General features: G+C 45.5%; 1 protein-coding gene across 1 annotated transcript in view; it reads left to right on the top strand.

Annotated features, from left to right (window-relative positions):
• Positions 1–18,760, top strand: part of ttyh2 (tweety family member 2) — a gene marked incomplete at its 5' end in the record, with an annotated part of 72,385 nt that overhangs the window by 25,047 nt on the left and 28,578 nt on the right. The window contains 2 exons of the mRNA XM_080834149.1: positions 5,371–5,482; positions 16,746–16,963. Coding sequence (XP_080690275.1) covers positions 5,371–5,482; positions 16,746–16,963 — 330 coding nt within the window. The remainder of the gene's footprint in view (positions 1–5,370; positions 5,483–16,745; positions 16,964–18,760) is intronic.

Below are 18,760 nucleotides of genomic sequence, written 5' to 3'. Positions count from 1 at the left end.
TTCCCACCATTCTTTCTTGAGTTTATAAATGGCGTCTCTTTCTCTTTGCTTGTCTTTCTCTCGCTCTTTCCCTCCCTCTCTCTCTCTCCGGCTCCATCTGTCATGCAATGCAGAAACCGTATGCCATGGCTCCCTATAGCCACAGGGTGGTTTCCCACTAATGAGAAATTACTATTATCATACTGAGAAAAAGACTTCCTCCAGTTTCCAGCCTGTGTACATTCTCCCCAACAGCCATCTAGCCCACTTTTAAACAGCACATACTGTAACTGGAGGGCCTCACAGAGTGTGTGTGTGTGTGTGTGTGTGTGTGTGTGTGTGTGTGTGTGTGTGTGTGTGTGTGTGTGTGTGTGTGGACACTGAGTCACATTTTCTGATGTACTGGGGCAAACAGATAGGGCCACTGATGGAGCATGTTGTCCCAAAAAACCAAGATCATGGGGTTGGTTCCAACATAGCATTCATATTGCTGAAAGCCATGCTGCATCTGTGCTGTGTCCGGAGGCTGTCTGGTAAATGATGAATGTTGAGAGGGGTTCAGAGATTCACCGTGTCCTGAAACGCTCTTCACTGGAGCCATTAGTAAATGCCAGCTGAATGGCACTGGTGACGCCGCAGCCATAGAACCAAAACGGTAGCAGTACAATGGCTGCTTCCTGTTCCGAGGTGACTCAAGATGGCGGCCGCAAAGAAGTGTTTTGTAATGGGCCGTGGGACACTGCTGGAACCCAGAGCAAACACATCGTCTGCTGGAGATGACCTCATCAGTTATGAGGACCTCCATTTTCTCTGTGGTAATAACTCTCAGACTGCATATGTGTGTGTGTGTGTGTGTCGGAGTGTCTGAGTGTGTGTGTGTGTGTGTGGGGGGGGAGTTCCATTAGAGAAGGCTGTAGTGGAGTGAGATGAGAGGAATGGTAAGGATTTATTGGATGTCTGGAGGGTGATTGCCGCCTGTGATATGGAGGGTTAGGGTGGGGGGATGGGTATGTCTCAGCTGGTGCTATGGAGTTAGTTGACTGGTCGGGGGGGGCGGGGGGGGGGGTGAAGTTGACAGACAGACTCAGTCAGCCCTAGACAGACAGTGTGCGTGCTGCAATGGATTTAGTTTTTTTCCTTTATAAAAGTTTGATGAAACACCTCAAGCAAAAACCCAAACAAGTGATTGGAATTTACCTGAAAATTATTCCCAATGATGTGTGGCTCTCTTATTGTCCTCTGGAGGAGTTGGCTGTCCGCAGATGGATTGCAGAAAACAGATAGAAAATGACAGATTGCACAAAACAGATAGAAAATCATCATTTTGTGCTTGTCCTTCTTCTAATGTCATTTGATGATCTGTTCCAATCTCACGGTTGCCAAACACCGCCTTTTACTGTATATGTTTCATTATTATTCCCCCAGGTCTATTTGGGGAACATACATGGGGCGGTGTCACTTGTTTGTCTTAGTGTAGTCCAGTCTCTCATGTAACTCATGGTTTCTGAGTTTAGGGAAGTTTAGGGAAGTGGAGGAGGACAGAGTTCATCATGAGGACATGAGAAACTGGGTAGAAGGAGATTTTGTTGTCTGAAAGATCATATATGCCTGAATGATTTTCAGTTATTAATGAATTCACAGTTAATACATTACATTTATATTGAGTTATTTAGCAGATACTGCTATCCAAAGCGACTTATAGTACAGATGCACATTTTCATCAATAGCCTCTGTGAGTGAAAGAATGCATGCCCTCAAACACACACACACAAAGCTTCAGATATATTGTAAGAGAGCACCACCACTCAAAGATGATGCGAGGACAGCCATTTTGTACGTGTACAGCATACGCGAGTTTGAATGTGCATGGTTTTGTTTGGGTGTGGGACTGTGTCTGCATATCTTCATTAATGTGAGCATGTGTGTGTTCGTGTGTGTGTTCGTGTGTGTGTTCGTGTGTGTGTGTGTGTGAGTGTGTGTGTGTGTGTGTGTGAGTGTGTGAGGGAACATTGCCAGTAGGCCCCTTCTGGGTGGCGCTTCAGTGAAGAAAACACATGGCTAATAATAATGTCTAACAAGGGTTATTTTCTAGGAGTTATGAAAGGGCCGCATAGCAGAGACAAAAGGGGGAGAAAGAAGAGCGAGAAAGAGAAAGAGAAAGAGAAAGAGAAAGAGAAAGAGAGACTTTTTTGTATAACAAACAAAGAGCAGAAATAGAGATGTGGTAATTAGGGAGGTTTGTTAGGCTCATGTGGTGTGGGTTCCACTTCCTCCTTTTTGCCCTGATGGAAACCCCCCACTCCCCATCTTCAAGAAACATGCCTTTGCTTCTAATTACACTTGAGACACTGGAATTAAACTAATGTGTAGGTGCATGTTAGTGTTACTATATGTATGTAGGTTTGTATGGGAATGTATGTATGAACCAGCTGATGTGGGAGTGGGAGCGCTGTTGGGTGTGTGTGTGTGTGTGTGTGTGTGTGTGTGTGTGTGTGTGTGTGTGTGTGGGTGAGTGTATAAACATGTGTGACTGTGAGTGAGTGTCTATGTTAGTGTGTCTGTGTGAGTGTATGAGCGTGTGTGCGTGAGTGTCTGTGTGAGTGTGTATCTGTGTGAGTGTGTGTCTGTGTGTGATTGAGTGTATGACGAGTGTGAGTGAGTGTATGAGCGTGTGTGAGTGCAATTGTGCCAATTTGTTTTATGTATTGTATTTTCTGTATATTTGTGTTAGTGACGGCCTTGAAAACGAGATGGTTTATCGCCAGGGTTTTATCCTACTAATTAATCTCATATTACATACACTCCAATTACATACACTCAACCAGCTGAGGTGGAACTGTGGAGAAACCACAGGAAACACTGCTCTTGACCTCTCCGTCATAAGACAAGCACGATCATCTTATAAACACATCATGGCACATACAGTTTCTGACAGATTTTTTACAATTCGTCACCATTGCTGCTTATTGCCACGATGGCTTTCATAATATTTGATACAATCAAATATTATCAGCTTTTGATATGGGCAGCTGTAGCATCTTACTTGACAACATTTATAATGACAACTTCAGAGAATGGCAGCATGGCGATGTCATTATGGCTTAACTGTCATGATTAATGTTAATGTTAATGTTGATGGGAATTATGCCACCTCTCATTACATGCTTGTCTCTGTGCTATGTCACATTTATCATGGAGGAGTATAGTGTTTCCGGATCTTTTTCATGATCTTATGATAATTATACTAACGAACTACTTTTTTTTAAACCTGATTTATACAAAAACATGGAGCAAAGTCATTTAAGAGTGCTGTGTTTTCTGCAGGACAAGTCTCCCATCAATCAGCTACCTCCAGTTTGAGTGTGTTAGATAGAAGGATGTGGTCTTTAAGTGACGAGTCTGGGCATCCTCACTGTTCTAACCACATTATTGAGCCTCTTCTCTGCTCTCTGCCTGAGGGGTTGAGTTGTGATGTGTTGATGGAAAACTTTAGGATCTTTTGTAACTACTGTTTGCCATCATTCATCTGCACGTCATACAAATGACAGATCATAGCTAGTATCCCTTTGATTAAATAATAAATAATGAATAAATAATTAAACTTAAATAATGAATGAGTGCTTTCAGTCTGAACTGAACTTTGAATATTTTATCGTGGTCCTATAGAATGACACATGAAGTCATATTGTTCTGCCTAGATGACCATAAAGCTCGTGTTCATGTTATTAATGACCAAGTCCTCTGGGCATGGAGAACATAGACTTCACCTGAATATTTAAAAACAACAGTTTTTGCCTCTGAAAGTGTTCTCTGTTCTACTTCCGAGGAGCTGTAAGACCATGAGTAGACTCTACACGACATATGCACACGGTCATACCACAGTCTATTTCAATGGGTGCGCCATGGTAAAATACTGCATTGTGTTTTGCTGCATCGATGCAGGAGAGTAGACGCTTGCTTACCACTCTGGCCTGCCTAACAAAATGATGCAATTGTAAGCAATGGTGAAGCATTTTTTTATTAGAGTAAATCGAATGACATTTGTCAGGGTGGAACTCTTTGTTCAGCTTGATGTCTTTTTAAATAATAGACTCTCTTTGTCAAAGACAGTCAAAAATAGTCAAGAACCATCTCTGGAGGAGTTGAGTAAAAAAGTCATGAGTTGGGTTAGTTTAAACACAATAAAGCTGAAAGTTGTGTGTGTGTGTGTGTGTGTGTGTGTGTGTGTGTGTGTGTGTTTGTGTGTGTGTGTGTGTGTGTGTGTGTGTGTGAGTGTGTGCGTGTGCGTGTGTGCGTGTGCTTGTGTGTCTCTGTGTGCGTGTGTGTCTCTGTGTGTGTGTGTGTCTCTGTGTGTGTGTGTGTCTGTGTGTGTGTGCTCATCCTGTGTTTTATGATTGGTGCTTGTTAGCCATGTCTTGTTATCCAGGCTGCTGTCTGGCTCTCTGTAGTCTTCCTCCATCACGTAGTCAGTGGTGTTGCCTCACCTCACCTCTGCTGCTGCCACTGCTGGCGCCATGACACTGAGAACCTCAGCAGCATCAGCATAATAAGAGAGCAGTCACATACAGCCCATCACTTGTTTGGCCTCCTTGCCTCAGGAAGAAGATACAGGTCTATCTGAGCAAGGACGACCAAAATGACGACCAGTCTTTTATTTAATTATTTATTTATTTTTTACCCCCTAGCGGTCAGGCTGTTAAACAACACTCCTCCTGTAACGTCCCATCCCGTTTACCTTCCCCCACCCCGTACACAACCCCATACAAGAACTCTGAACTTTGAACTTTGTCTACATTCACCACTTTGCCCCTGAATAATAATTTGCTCTGGAAACTAGTACTGTTAAGTCTGTGTGTAAATGTGTGTTGACTATTTATATCTATTTATTCTTGCAATAGCTGTTTATCCCTTTCTATTCTATGCTATATTTGATCACTATCTTATATTTCGCATTACGTGGCTCAGGGAGATGCTTCACTGTTTCATTGTTTTATACAGTGACAATAACGACACTCCTAAAATGAACACTGTCAAACTGTGACCTTTGACCTTTCGTGTGAGCATCCTTGTCCTTGTTGTGGTCTCCTTTTTGTTCAAAGCGACTTACAGTACAGATATGCACTCTCAACGGTGTGTGTGTTCCATGGGTATTGAGCCTGTGACCTTGCTGGTTTTAGCTGGTTTTTCTTACTTTTGCTTTTGGTCATGATATACCAAAGGCTACCAAAGCTGTTAATAGCTAAACACTCTCTGCACTTCATGGATGAAGTACACACACAAAATGTGGTGAAGGATAAAGGTATTTGGTGTGTGTGTGTGAGTGGGATGTTGAGTTGACCTCTACTCGACCTCTTGAACCTGACCTCTGTGCCTCTTTTTTTTTGTCTGCAGCGCTGCCGTGGGAGTGGGTTTCTATGGCAACAGCGAGACCAACGATGGAGTGTACCAGCTGACCTACTCCTTGTACAATGCCAACCACACACTGGGCGGCGTGGATAACCTGGTAGGTGTTCAGATGCAGCCGTGACTAAGCCATCATTTGAAGACCTTGTTGGTGCTGTGAAACAACAATGGGGGTGCTAATTATGTGCCATTCAATCTGCAGCATTTACAGTTGAACAAGGGAATTTACGGTTCAGCAATTGCATGCAAGCATGTCTGGACAACTGGTTTCACAAATGAGTCCACCCTTCTGGCTAAGGAACTGTACTAATTAGTAATTAATAGAACAAAATGCAGGGAGGACCTGCTTCTCTGATAGAACATGCTTTGAACATCCACCACTGACATTTAGTCACTTAGCATGTCATCATTCACCCCTTGTGTTTAGAGTTATGCAGTCGCTAGCACCATGTTAATCAGTGAAACCTTTAGCTACTGCTACGTTGACGTTATAACCAGCTACTGCTTTGTCCACATTTAGAAAAAGCTTTTGTAATTAATTTGTATTTATTGTATTGGTGTTACTTTTATTCAAACCAACTTGCAGCACATAGTCTTCCATCTGAGCTTCCAAAACATTGAATAAAGATTTAATATAATGTGTTCTAGTTACATGTTAAGCTTTCCCATGTATTCTGAAACCCTTGTTGACTGGAGGTGGACGTGGTCAGTCAATGCTTCATTTGATAAGTGGTTTCTGCCATAGTCTGTTGGGATTGACCCTATCTTTACAGTTGACCAGGTCACATGATGTCTTCTTGGGATGGAGAGCTCTTGTCACAGCGTGTCAAGCAGTGCTTTATCCAGCTCCCAGCCAGATGGTGCAATTAGCCCAAGAGGCTCACTCTGATTGGATGGTAGAAATCGCTCTAGCATGCTGTTCAGTGGTAATGAAGGCCATTTATCCTGAGGAAAGATCAATGTTGCTTGGACCTTTGTCCGATGGTGTGGGACAAACAAAACTCGATCGAAAGCCTTAGAGGGAAGCTCCAAGTATGGGGTAGGTTGAGATTGAGGTTGAGCCTGAGCCAGAGCCATCTCAGGAATCCTCAACAGTGGTGCCCTCTGAGATCTTGTCTGTGTACAACGGAAACGAGTCAGTGGTATGTTAGCGACTCCATCTGTAAGACCTTTAATGGGTTTCATTTAGATTGTAGCGAGTGCACTGGTGATGGCACTCACTGATGGTTGCCATATCTGTTCTCAGCGCTGTCTGTGGCCACTGTGAGTGGGGCATAGTTTCAGCAGAAACAAAACCAACTCTCCCAGTGCGACCCGCACACAAGCCACTAATTGCTGGACAACACAGAAGTCACAAGTGGCCCGAAGCAGCAAGCAATCATCAGCCCATCACAGCGGTTAGCGACACACACAAACACACTCTCAAACACTATGTGTGTGTGTGTGTGTGTGTGTGTTAGTGTGTGTGTGTGTGTGTGTGTGTGTGTGGTGTGTCATCGGGTATTTGTGACCAGGGAGAGAGAGAGAGTACTGCTCTCCCGACATCCTGAGTCAGAGGAGTGTATGTGTGTAGGGGTGATGTGAGGACACAGGCCTGAAAGAGGGGAGGAGAGGAGAGGACAGGAGAGGAGAGGGGAGGAGAGGAGAGGAGAGGAGAGAGGGGAGGAGGGAGGAGGTATTGTGTCAATGGGGGGTAAATCCGGTCCACTGGGGCCTCAGTGCAAAATGTCACAAATGACTTTCCGGACCCTTCTGCACAATGGTGTGCTCTTAAGTGCCTCCTCTCCCTCCCAGAGCCACTCAACCTCCACCTCCCTCCCTCCCCCTCTCCCCCTGCCCCGGGGCCCTGGAGGGCCATCAGCACAGACACAGACCGTTGGCCCCCTGTAACCTTCGAGCCCTCCCCGTCTGAGAGTCCTGCTATTTATACCTCTCTCTTTCTCACACACACACACACACACACACACGCTCACACAATGCACACATGCGCACATACAAACACACACACTCTTTCTCCCCCCTCTCTCCCCCTCTCTCTCCTCTCTCTCTCTCTCTCTCTTTCTCTCTCTCTCTTTCTTCTCTCTCTCTCTCTCTCCGTGAGTGTTATGTCTGTGATGAGTCAATGGAGAGGCCTGTCAGACTATACATGGGGTTTCCACGCGGTGAGGTGAGCTGGACTGGACTTGGACACTGGTGTGCTCCTGGTGGCCTAGAGGAGGGGGGCTGGGAGTCTGGGTGTCTGGGTGTGATGATGGTGTGGATGGTTCTGAGGAGGTGTTTGTGAATGGGCTGTGAAAATAAGAGCACACACACACATACACACATACAGTACACACACACATACATGCATGTACATAGAACATACACACACACACACAAACGTACACACACACACACACACACACACTCACACATACACACACACACGCACACACATGTAAGTGACTTGTAAGGGTCATGTGAATGCACACACAGAGGAGTGTCCACTAGGAGTATCAATCAGTCTGCTCTTGTTGTTAGTCCTTAGATAAATGACTGGACGCTGGAGTGACTGGAATTTCCTCCTAAAAATGCAAGAGTCCTTCAGAGCGGTCATGGCTTCCCATCTGTGTGTGCTCATGCCACTGGCCTCATAGGCGTCACCTCGTCACGTCATTAGGGAGGGTTTTATATATAGCACTGCTTTTGTTGTAACTATAAAGCTCTGTTGAAGGCGTCGCTCTCCTTATCGGAACAGATCGGACTCAGATCGCGCCTAAACTGATGCCAAAACCAACAGCGGTGCGCAGCTTGTGCCGTTGGCGGTATGGCGGTGTCAGATAGGGAGCCTCAGAGACTGTGGCGTGTTTGTGAGAAGAGTGTTATGAATCTCATTAGTGCTCCGAGAGACTTGTGAGCGCTGTCTCGGAGCACATGTGGAGCGCAGAGTGCGTGGGCTTCATCCTACGGCTCGTTAAGATTAGATGTCTCACTGATGACATCACCTTACACTCTCTCTTCTCTCTTTCTCCTGTCTCTCTCTCCTTTCCTCTCTTCTCTTCTTCTTGTACATTTGGATGGGGGTGCTGCATGTGATCTCTCTCATTTAGATTAGATATCTCAGTGATCACACCACCTCACACTCTTCTTCTCCCTCCCTTTCTCTCTCTTTCTTTCTCTCTCTCCCTCGCTCTCTCTTTATATACATACATAAATTATATAGTGTCATGGATTCCGTTTGCATTTTCAATTCTTAGGATATCTGGGGGAGGAGGGCTTGATACGTCTTTGTTCCTAATTGAGAGGTGTTTATTTTTTGTAATCCACTCTGTAAGATCCAGTGGGGATGTTCAGTAATGGATAGTTTTGTGGAATCAGGGATCACTAGACTAGTTGATCTACTTGATCTGTCTGGAGAGGTGTGGCGAACTCCTATAATTCAAGAGCAGATTGGACTCAGGTCAGTTAGGTTGGGATGCATACCGTTGGAAAGAAGGTGCTTTATTTAACTTGTGTGAAGGTTGCACATTACCTGGGACTGAAGGGACGCTGTTACACTAAGTAGAGGGCCCACCTGTCAGTACCTGGTGTACTGCCTTCCTCATGGAGGCTGTTCTGTAAGTTTACATTGCCCAAAAGAGCAGGTGACCTTCAGCAGAGGTCGCTACATTGTACAATTGTACAATGAGGGCGTGTCACCTATTTGCCCTTTTTGAAACATTATTACATATTTGCTGTACTGGGAAGGGTATTTATGAAGCTGGGGTTTATGTTCTCATAAACTGTGTTTGCGTTCACTTGTGGGTCCAGGCAGGATGGGCGTGAGCGGTATATGATCAGCTTCAGTCACTCAATTTTACACAAACGTACACACAAACACACAACGCTGTCAGATATGCACACATGCACATCGATACACACACACACACACGGTCATTAAGGCTTCACATATTTTAGGGACAAATGCACAGGTACAAAACTCGATACAAACTGGATACACAAACACATAAACATGTTTCTCACACCAAAACAAACCCAGACATCACTTCACAGACAGCCTCACACACACACTCACTTTCTTTCTCCCTATTTTTCTCTTGCTTACACACACACACACACACACACACACTCACTCACTCACTCACTCACTCACTCACTCACTCACTCACTCACTTTCTCTCTCTCTCTCTCTTGCCCACACACATTCACTCACTCTGTCTCTCTCTCTCGCCCGCACACACACCCAACCACAAACACACACAGACACACACAAACACACACACACACACACACACACACACACACAAGTTGTTTAATGTTAGGAGAGTGGAAGCTAGGGTGTCTGGCTCCTTGAGAGAGCGCCATGCTTCTTCCCCTGATTACCTGATCAAAATCTCAAGGGCCATTTGGGTGGGTGCTAGCGCCGCTAATGACTCCATTAGCATGGCCCAGATGAGCCGGGGGTGTAGCCCAATCACATCACCTCACCTTGGGGGAAAAACACCATATGGGCTCCTCCACTGGGCTATTCATCATGCTTACGCCGAACCAAATTAAAGGAATAATCTTCAAATTGTTTTGGAATAATGCAAAGAGAACAAGACCTGAAAAGCAATTACAATTGTTGTCATCAGCTTGTGCATTTCATACACAATAACATGTTTTTGGTATTTTTGGGGTAAAAAGGATTGAAACAGAGGAAAACTCATTATAATTTCCACACATTGTCCTCACAGAGTTTATATGTGGAGGAGTGTGTGAGTGTGTGTGTGTGTGTGTGTGTGTGTGTGTAGGTTCTGCTGTGCAAAGCATGCTGGGATAGTTTGACTAGCATTGTCTTTGAGTGACACAAAGCCCCTCTCTGTCAGATGCTGGCAGGGGAAGTGAGTCGTCAGTAGTGTAGCCCCCTGAATTAGCCACGGAGCCTGGCACACAAAGGCCTTCAATGGCAGCCGCTCTGAAACGGACAACGCTCTGGAGCCCTTCTGATGAGGTTTCTCTAGGATTCCCAGTGATTGGACAATGGTTCAGTCAAGTTGAGAAGTCTAACACACACACACACACACACACACACACACACACACACACACACACACACACACACACGGTCATGTACTCAGATACACATACCCAGACAGAGACACACACAGACACTAAAAAAAATACATTCAAAGTGTCTATAGAGCGGAAGTTAAACAGACTCTCGGACTCAATCCGGCTTGTTTTTGGAGGCCTTCTATTCTCTTTCTTTTGGGGCGGGGGGATGGGGGGGGGGGGGGGGGGGGCGGGGGGGCGCGTACATTCGGATGGCAAAGGCCCAGCATAGCCGCCCCCCTCGTTCACATACCATTCCCACTGTGAAACAATGAGCCCCCACACCGAAAGAAAATAACGGCAGCGCCAATCTTTCTCTCTCAACCGGCAAGTGCCAAATTTGACAGCTGAATGGAAGGACTACAGTTTGCTGTTTCGATCAGAAGATGAGCCGTGATTTTACACGTCCACCGTAGCCTGAGTGTGTGTGTGTTTTACAAGGACTGCGGAGACCTTTAGTGGTGGATTGTTGCCTTTCAGCCTAATCAGAACAATGCAGGACTGAGAGCATAGATGGAGAGAGGAGGGAGTAGGACATTTGGATAACACATGCGGCCAATCTAAGCATCTCCTATTTCTATGATCTCCTATGAGCATGCTAATGTAATTGTGTAATGTAAATACAATTCTACCCCTGGGTCTCCCCTTGTGGGGTGAAAGAAAAGCCTGGGGCTCTGGGCTGGGGCAGATACGGGACGTGGAGGCGAGGGCTTTTTTTTGGCAGCCGTTGCGACTCTGGCGACTCCACGAAGGTCAAAGTTAGAGGGTACGATGGTGTCGCTACGGCGCAGAGGGACTCCTGGACCTGAGCCAGTGCTTTAATCAAAAACATATTCACACACACACACACACGCACACACACACATACAGTACATACATGCAGACATACACACACACACACACGCACAAACAGGCATACACACACACACACGCACATACAGGCATACATACACAGACCTTCACACACACACACACACACGCACACACACACACACACACACACACACACACATACATGCAGACATACACACACACACACACACACATACAGGCATACATACACAGACCTACCCACACACACACCCACAAACACACATACATGCATGCAGACATACACACACACATACATGCAGACACACACACACACACACACACACACACACACACACACACACACAGGCATACATACACAGACCTACACACACACGCACCCAAAAAACACACATACACACACACACATAGACACACACACACACACACACACACACACACACACACAGGCATACATACACAGACCTACACACACACGCACCCAAAAAACACACATACACACACACACATAGACACACACACACATATACACACACACAGATATACATACATACACAGACGTACACACACCCAACACAAACACTGAAATGTGTACACATGCAAACACTCATACACAAAGCATACACACATGCGTACACACATGCATACACACATACATACATACACACACAAACACACACAGACACACACACGCGCGCACACACACACGCACACACGCACACATAACACTGGCAAACAAGCACACACACATACACACACACCAAAACGCATCCACACAACAAAAAAGTTTTAGGGTAGCAGTTCACATTTTCTCCCGTCATCATGAGCCTGATGTAGTTTGAGCTAGTGCAGAGGAAGTGGTAGACACAGTGCATTCATGATGGGGTTTTAATGGACTTGTTTGCCCTCCTGTTTTGAATGGGCTCATTCAGGAATAAAAGTTGAATGAGTCTGAGTAAGCCTGTAAACTTTGAACCCGCGGACTGTGCCTCAGTGGGGCTAAGAAGAAAGTTTGTTTGAGTGTGTGTGTGTGTGTGTGTTTGTGTGTGTGAGAAAGTGACTGACAGACTAGTACTTTAAAAGTCCATTGTGTTTTGCATTGTACGTTTTGACTGAGGGCTTTGCCAAGTTCAGTTTCAAGCAGTGAACCCACTCTCTGTGAACTCTCTCTCTCTCTCTCTCTCTCTCTCTCTCTCTCACACACACACTATCTTTCTCTCTCTCTCTCTCTCTCAATCTCTCTCTCTTTCTGTTTGCCACCGTACCGAATGATGCTTTGCAGTCCGTTATGCTGGGAGGGAGAGGGGGTCATTTTACATTTTCCTTGAAAAGGAGCTGTTACTGTAAAACTAGTGGCAAAGGCATCTCTTAGGGGAAGTCAACCGTCATTCCTAGGCATCCATTTCAGAGAAAGCACACTATGGTTCCCCAAAGGGATGAAAGCTGCATCTCATCACAAGGAGAAGGTATATTTACCCCTCCTGCTCATGGTGAACATGGTATGTTATGGTAGTTGTTAGAACAAGGTGAGCTGTATGTCTACAGTTGCTATGCCTGCCTCTCCCTCTGACTTCTTTCTTTCTCTCTCTCTTCTGCTCTTTTTCACACACTATGTCTCTCTCACACACTCCAGTGCACACACCCACACATGCTAGCTCTATTTCAGCCAGCGTAAATGGGTTGACATGAAGTGCCTGGAGTGTCAAAGGCTTTGCATGCGCCTGTGTAAAAGAGTCTGTAACAATAAACTTGGGAAACGATGGAGATGTATAAACCCAACTATACCCTTGCCAACCCTCCCTCTCTCTTTTTTGCTCTCTCTCTCTCCCTCTCTCTCTTTATTTACCTCCCTCTCTTCCCCTCTTTCTCTCTCTCTGTTTCTCTCCATCTCTCTGCCCTACTCTCTTTCTTTGTATTTATCCCTGACACTCACCCCCCCCCCCCCCCCCCCCCTCTATGAATCCCTCACTCCATATCTCTCTGTCTCCGCTGTACTGAGAGGCTGATTTGCTTACGTCACTCTCTCTCTCTCTCGCTCTGGCCTTCCTGAAGACAGACCCTCCCTGGAGAACCCAAGAAGAAAATCATCACATTCCTCATATAAAAAAAATGCCGGTTGGAATGAGTTTTATGACTTTTTCTCTCTCAAATTATAGCACTATTAGTTTTTTCCCAGCATTTTTTTTTAATGGCCCACATCACAAAAAAAAATGAAAACGAAGAAAGTCCCTTTTTTTCTGGTCTAGCAAGCCGAGTGGTGCACTTTAGAACTGTGTAGTATTTCACGCCTGAGCTGCCCCATTCAAATTTAATTTTCAGGAGCCTTTCTACCCAGAATAAGCCCAGGCAATCAATTATAGCCCTAAACGCTGGAAGGATAAGAAGGAAAAATAAATAAATAAGTACAAAAAAAAGAAAAACAGCAGTCGTAGTCGTGTACTGCTGACCACAGAAATAGAAACGGAGGCGGAGTGGGTTACGGGGCTGCAGCCGTGCAGATATCAGGGTCGTAATTTTAAAGTGCGGTCGAGGATTCATGATGGACGAGTTTGTTTTTGCAAAGCGACTGTAATAACTGTGTGTGTGTGTGTGTGTGTGTGTCTGTGTGTGTGTGTGTGTGTGTGTGTGTGTGTGTGTGTGTGTGTGTGTGAGTATAGATATGGGAGATGGTGGGAGAGAGAGAAGGAGGGGGATAAGGATGTGAAATCATTTCTGGCAACCAACCAGTGGGCGTGGGGGGGGGGGGGAGAGAGATAGTGGGAAGTGGAGTCATTTCACTTGGATCTGATAACAGCATTGAATGGACCGAAAGACAGACTAAATCAATATAGATGAGCGATGGGGATACAGCAACCCTGGATTGAATTACCTTCTATTGAGGTGTTCTGTGTGTGTGTGCGTGTGTGTGTGTGTGTGTGTGTGTGTGTGTGTGTGTGTGTGTGTGTGCATGTGCGTGTGCGATTGAGAACATGGATGGCCCTCATTGCTGTAAGAGCCAGAAATGAAAAACAGGAAATCAGGGGGATGAGGTTGATCACAGCAGAGAGGATCAGTGCTCTGTGTGTGGCTCCTATTCTGCCTCTCTTGTGTTCAGTCACCCCCCAAGTCAGTCCCCAGTCACCCCCCAGTCATGCCCCAATCATGCCCCAGGTTGGAATATGTGAGAAGTGGAATTATGGTTTGGGAGACATATGGACCTACACTCTACATACTTCATCACTTTTTGATTTGTTTGTCACTCTCTCTTTCTGTCTTTTTTTCTCCCCCTCCCCCCCTTCTTCGTAGAGTATATTTCCAAAATATGAGCCGTAATTCCCTTTCCATGTGTGAGTGCACACATATCAACCCTTTGGGAACCAAACAGCACAAAATAACAGGCCTCTGATAAGTTGTTTGGGAAGGGAAACCACCAATTGGACTGAATGCCTAACAAGCAGGCAAGTGTGGACACTGGACTATTTCCATTCGCTCGTGTCATCTTTTATTTATTTCATTTCAAAATAAGTGCTCCTTCTGAGGCATGTGTACACCCTTAGCCATGCTGAACCACTCATGAGCGTGTGTGTGTTAGTGTGTGTGTGTGTGTGTGCATGTGTGTGGTTGCGTGCGTGTGTACGTGCATGTGTGAGTTTTGTGTATGTTTGTGTGTACTTGTGTGTGTTTTAGTGGGGTTGGGAGGAAGCACTCCCTAAACATTTCCCCCGAGTGGCCACAGATTGAAAATAACCTCTGTGCACGCATGCACACACACACACACACACACACACACACATACGCACGCACGCACGCACACACACACACACACACACACACACACACACACACACACACACACACGCCTGCTCAGGCTTCCCTGCTCTCTCATTTTCCCCTGCATGTGGGTATGCTGTAGGGGTAGATCGATTAACATTGTCTTCATTCTTTCTGCTTGGCACTCTTAATGGCGTAGACGTCATCTCCTCCAGCCTTATTGCCTTGTTTCGGTTTATGTACATTGTCTTCATTTATTCAGCTTGACTCAAGTAAAGCAATCAGGCCAGCAGGACTTGAAGTCATGTCCTGCATATTGCCTTATGCTGGTTCATATACTTTACATTGATACACATACAATCAGTGTGGACACATGCGTCCAATTTCCGATTTCAGTCCGATTTAAATTGGATATTGGACACATGTGACTCCCCAGAACTAGATTCATTGTGTCCAACTTGAGTCCGACTGGACTCCGATGTAAACCCCCAGACACACGATTCGATTCCGCTGGTAATTGGACTGGGCGTGCATGTGTCTCTCGTATCTGATTCAAATTGGACAACAACAACTTTTGCACGTGTTTGAGATCGTGCCCACAGACATATACATGCATCATATATAATGTATATGATATGATAAACGCTGCTAGACGCTCAGTTCTTGTGCTCCCTCTCATTCACGTTGAAATACTGAAAGCGAAAGTGAAACTTAGAAACTGGAACGCAACTGTTTGGGACAGAACGCGCTAATTCAGTGAACAAATATTATTTTATTTACTTTTCCACCCGTTGTTAGTCATGTAATCCATTCATATCGATGTGAATCAATCAATACTAATACAACTTTAACTGTGGTGTGTTTTTGTTTCATTTCACAACGTATTTACTGTATAATCAACGGTTTTGTTTCATTTCACAACGTATTTACTGTATAATCAACGGTAGCAGATGTAAACATTCTGCATTTGATTTTAACTGATCTAGTTTTGTCACTTCCATGTGCTTTGAGATAGAGCAGTTAACCCCCCATGGAGACCCCATGGAGAGAATCGGATAGGATCGGAGTGCTGCCATCATGTGCCCGCACTGATTGATACAGTATATGATATGAATTGATATACATTGCATTTATTCAATCAGTTGGATTTTACTTCATGCGGCAACACCAACAGGAAATGCAATCGTCCCGTACAGACTGCCTTGTTTTGTTTGATACCCCCTTGCAATAAACGGCAGTATTTGTGGTGAAATAGGCACACACAAGTGAGGGGGGGGGGGGGGGGGGGGGGGTGCATTTGTATTCAGTGTCTTGTTTGTGCACCTTATTTGTGAACAGGCTTGTTCGTGACTCGTGAGTCTGATTCACTTATGCTATATTGGGCACTAGTGAGTCTGATTCACTTATGCTATAGTGTGCACTAGCCAGAGATGCAGACTGTAGCACCTGTTCTGTGCTCATCAGCAGTGAATATTGAACAGGGTGGGGTTCAGAATGAAAATCAAAGTTGGCACTGCTCCCGGTATGATTTTCAGATCAATGCATTGTCTAGTTTAGCCAACTGAACTCTAATAAATCTTGAGCTGTCTGTCTGTCTGTCTGACCGGTTGTGTTTGTACATGTGTGTGTATTTATGTCTGGCTCACTCACTCACAATCTCTCTTCCTCTTCTCCTCCCTTCCCCTGCCCTCCTTTCTCCCTCCTGTCAGGTGGCGGGCACCATGGGTAGCATGGAGAGCGGCCTCACAACGCATCTGTCACGGCTGGACGAGATCTTCGCAGCGCGCGGCGACTTCGTGCAGACCCTGCAGTTCATGCAACAGATGGCCGACAGCATCATCAAGCAGCTGCTGGGCCTGCCCAGCTGGGATGAGCTGCCTGACCTGGCTGCAGCCGCTGACCAGACCGCCCGCGTGGAGTACTACAGGTGAGGACCCCTTCCCCTGGGCGAGGTGGGCCAGGCTGGTGCCAGACTGGTTTTCACTCACTGAGGATTTCCGAAACAAACATGATGGAAAGAGGTAGACAGAGGAGTAGCCTTCTAGCGTTCTCTCTCTCGCTCCCTCCCTCCCTCCATTCTTCTCTCCCTCCCTTCCTCTGAGCAGTTGTCCAGCCAAATAGGTTTTTGAGACCCTGAGTTTAGGCTGATATTCACCCACTGGAGTTTCCATGCACACATGTGGAATACCTGAGATGTGGGCAAAATGATGTTCAGGACAGAGTCAGAGTGTGAACTGACATGATTGACATGGCTCCCTTGACAGCTCTTTTGCTCTCTATTTTAGGGATAAGAGTTGCCATAGCCCATAGGTCAGCTTCATAGAAACTAACAGACGCTTTATTCAGGTAGGGAATTTCAGACAACCAGTCTGGCTGTACGTCTATGCCATTCTTCAGAACTGAAGAACATTTCTTCTTGCTTGTGCACCATATAAGATTGCTTTCTCATTCATTCACAGCACATCAGGCTCAGTAATTTAGTTCAGAAAAGCCTTCTCACAGTAAAGATGAATAGAAATAAACGTCCAGCTCCAAAAGAGGCTGTGGTCTCCTCCTCTCACGATCCATATTAGCCTTCTCTCTCTGGAAGGTTCCACAATTCATCATCATCACTGTCTGTTCTTCACCTTCGACTGGTCTGGACTCCATCCATCATGACCCGACGTGTCAGAGACGTGGGTGGTGCCTCATGTAGGCCATTGATTATTTCCCCTCAGTAAAAGCATCAGGCACCGCTCACCAGTGCTAATGGACCCATGACCATGAGGATGAATGGTGTACATGCAGCTCTGCTCTCTCTATTAGATGTAGTGGTGGCAGTGGATGCCCCAGTCATCCCCTCTCCCTTTCCGTTGTACTTTATGTTCCAGGAAGAGGTCGGTATGTGTGTGTGTGTGTGTGTGTGTGTGTGTGTGTGTGTGTGTGTAGGGGGGGGGGTTGTTACTCTCCATTACCTATCTGTTCATCTTCGGTCCGTCGGTGCCCCAGGCTATCGCTCACGTTGCCCACACCTAGACCCATCACTGATGGGAAGCTGTATGGTGCCAAGGCTTTGTGAACATGAACCATCTAAGCTGTGGGTGTCAGAGTGCTGAGAGAGAGACAGGTTATTGAGTCTCAGGTCATGTCTTTTCTTCTCTCCCCTGCTCAGGTTGATGGACTGTTATTCAAGCAGACCGAACTATCTCGCCAGCAGAACGATCGTTAAATACATAAAGTAACATTTGCTAAGTAGCATAACTAAATTAAACTGTATCGGTGGTTATTTTGGAGCCATAATCTTACCTAAGTGGATCTTTTATTAAACACCTGAATATGTTCTTGCAACATACAGTAGTAAGATGACGCATGCCAAGGATAATCAACGTTAGTGAGCTCTGCCTAACGTTAAAAGTCCTTCCAGGCTGGTTCGAACTATATTCCTGTTGATTGTTAATTTAGCTATAGCTCACTAATCAACTCTCCTTAATGGTGCTAGCTAACGTTACTTACCTATCGATAGCTAACGTAGCTCACTCATGATTTTTGTTGCCATGCAAGCACTGCAACATGCAAGTATCTTCCTTCTCTGTGTATACCACAGGTTCACTGAACGCTTACAAAAGGCTGATATAACTAAGAGATGTAGTGTAGTCAAATAGCCTACTTACCGTGGTGTTCTGTTTCATAAGTCCCATTCATGTAGCAAAGTGACAGTAGGCTACTAATGTTTGATAGTAAACAT

The sequence above is a fragment of the Sprattus sprattus genome (genome assembly GCF_963457725.1).
Source record: "Sprattus sprattus genome assembly, chromosome: 3".
Lineage (NCBI taxonomy): Eukaryota > Metazoa > Chordata > Actinopteri > Clupeiformes > Clupeidae > Sprattus > Sprattus sprattus.
Note: the sequence above shows the minus strand (reverse complement) of the source record. Positions and strands in the feature narration are given on the sequence as shown.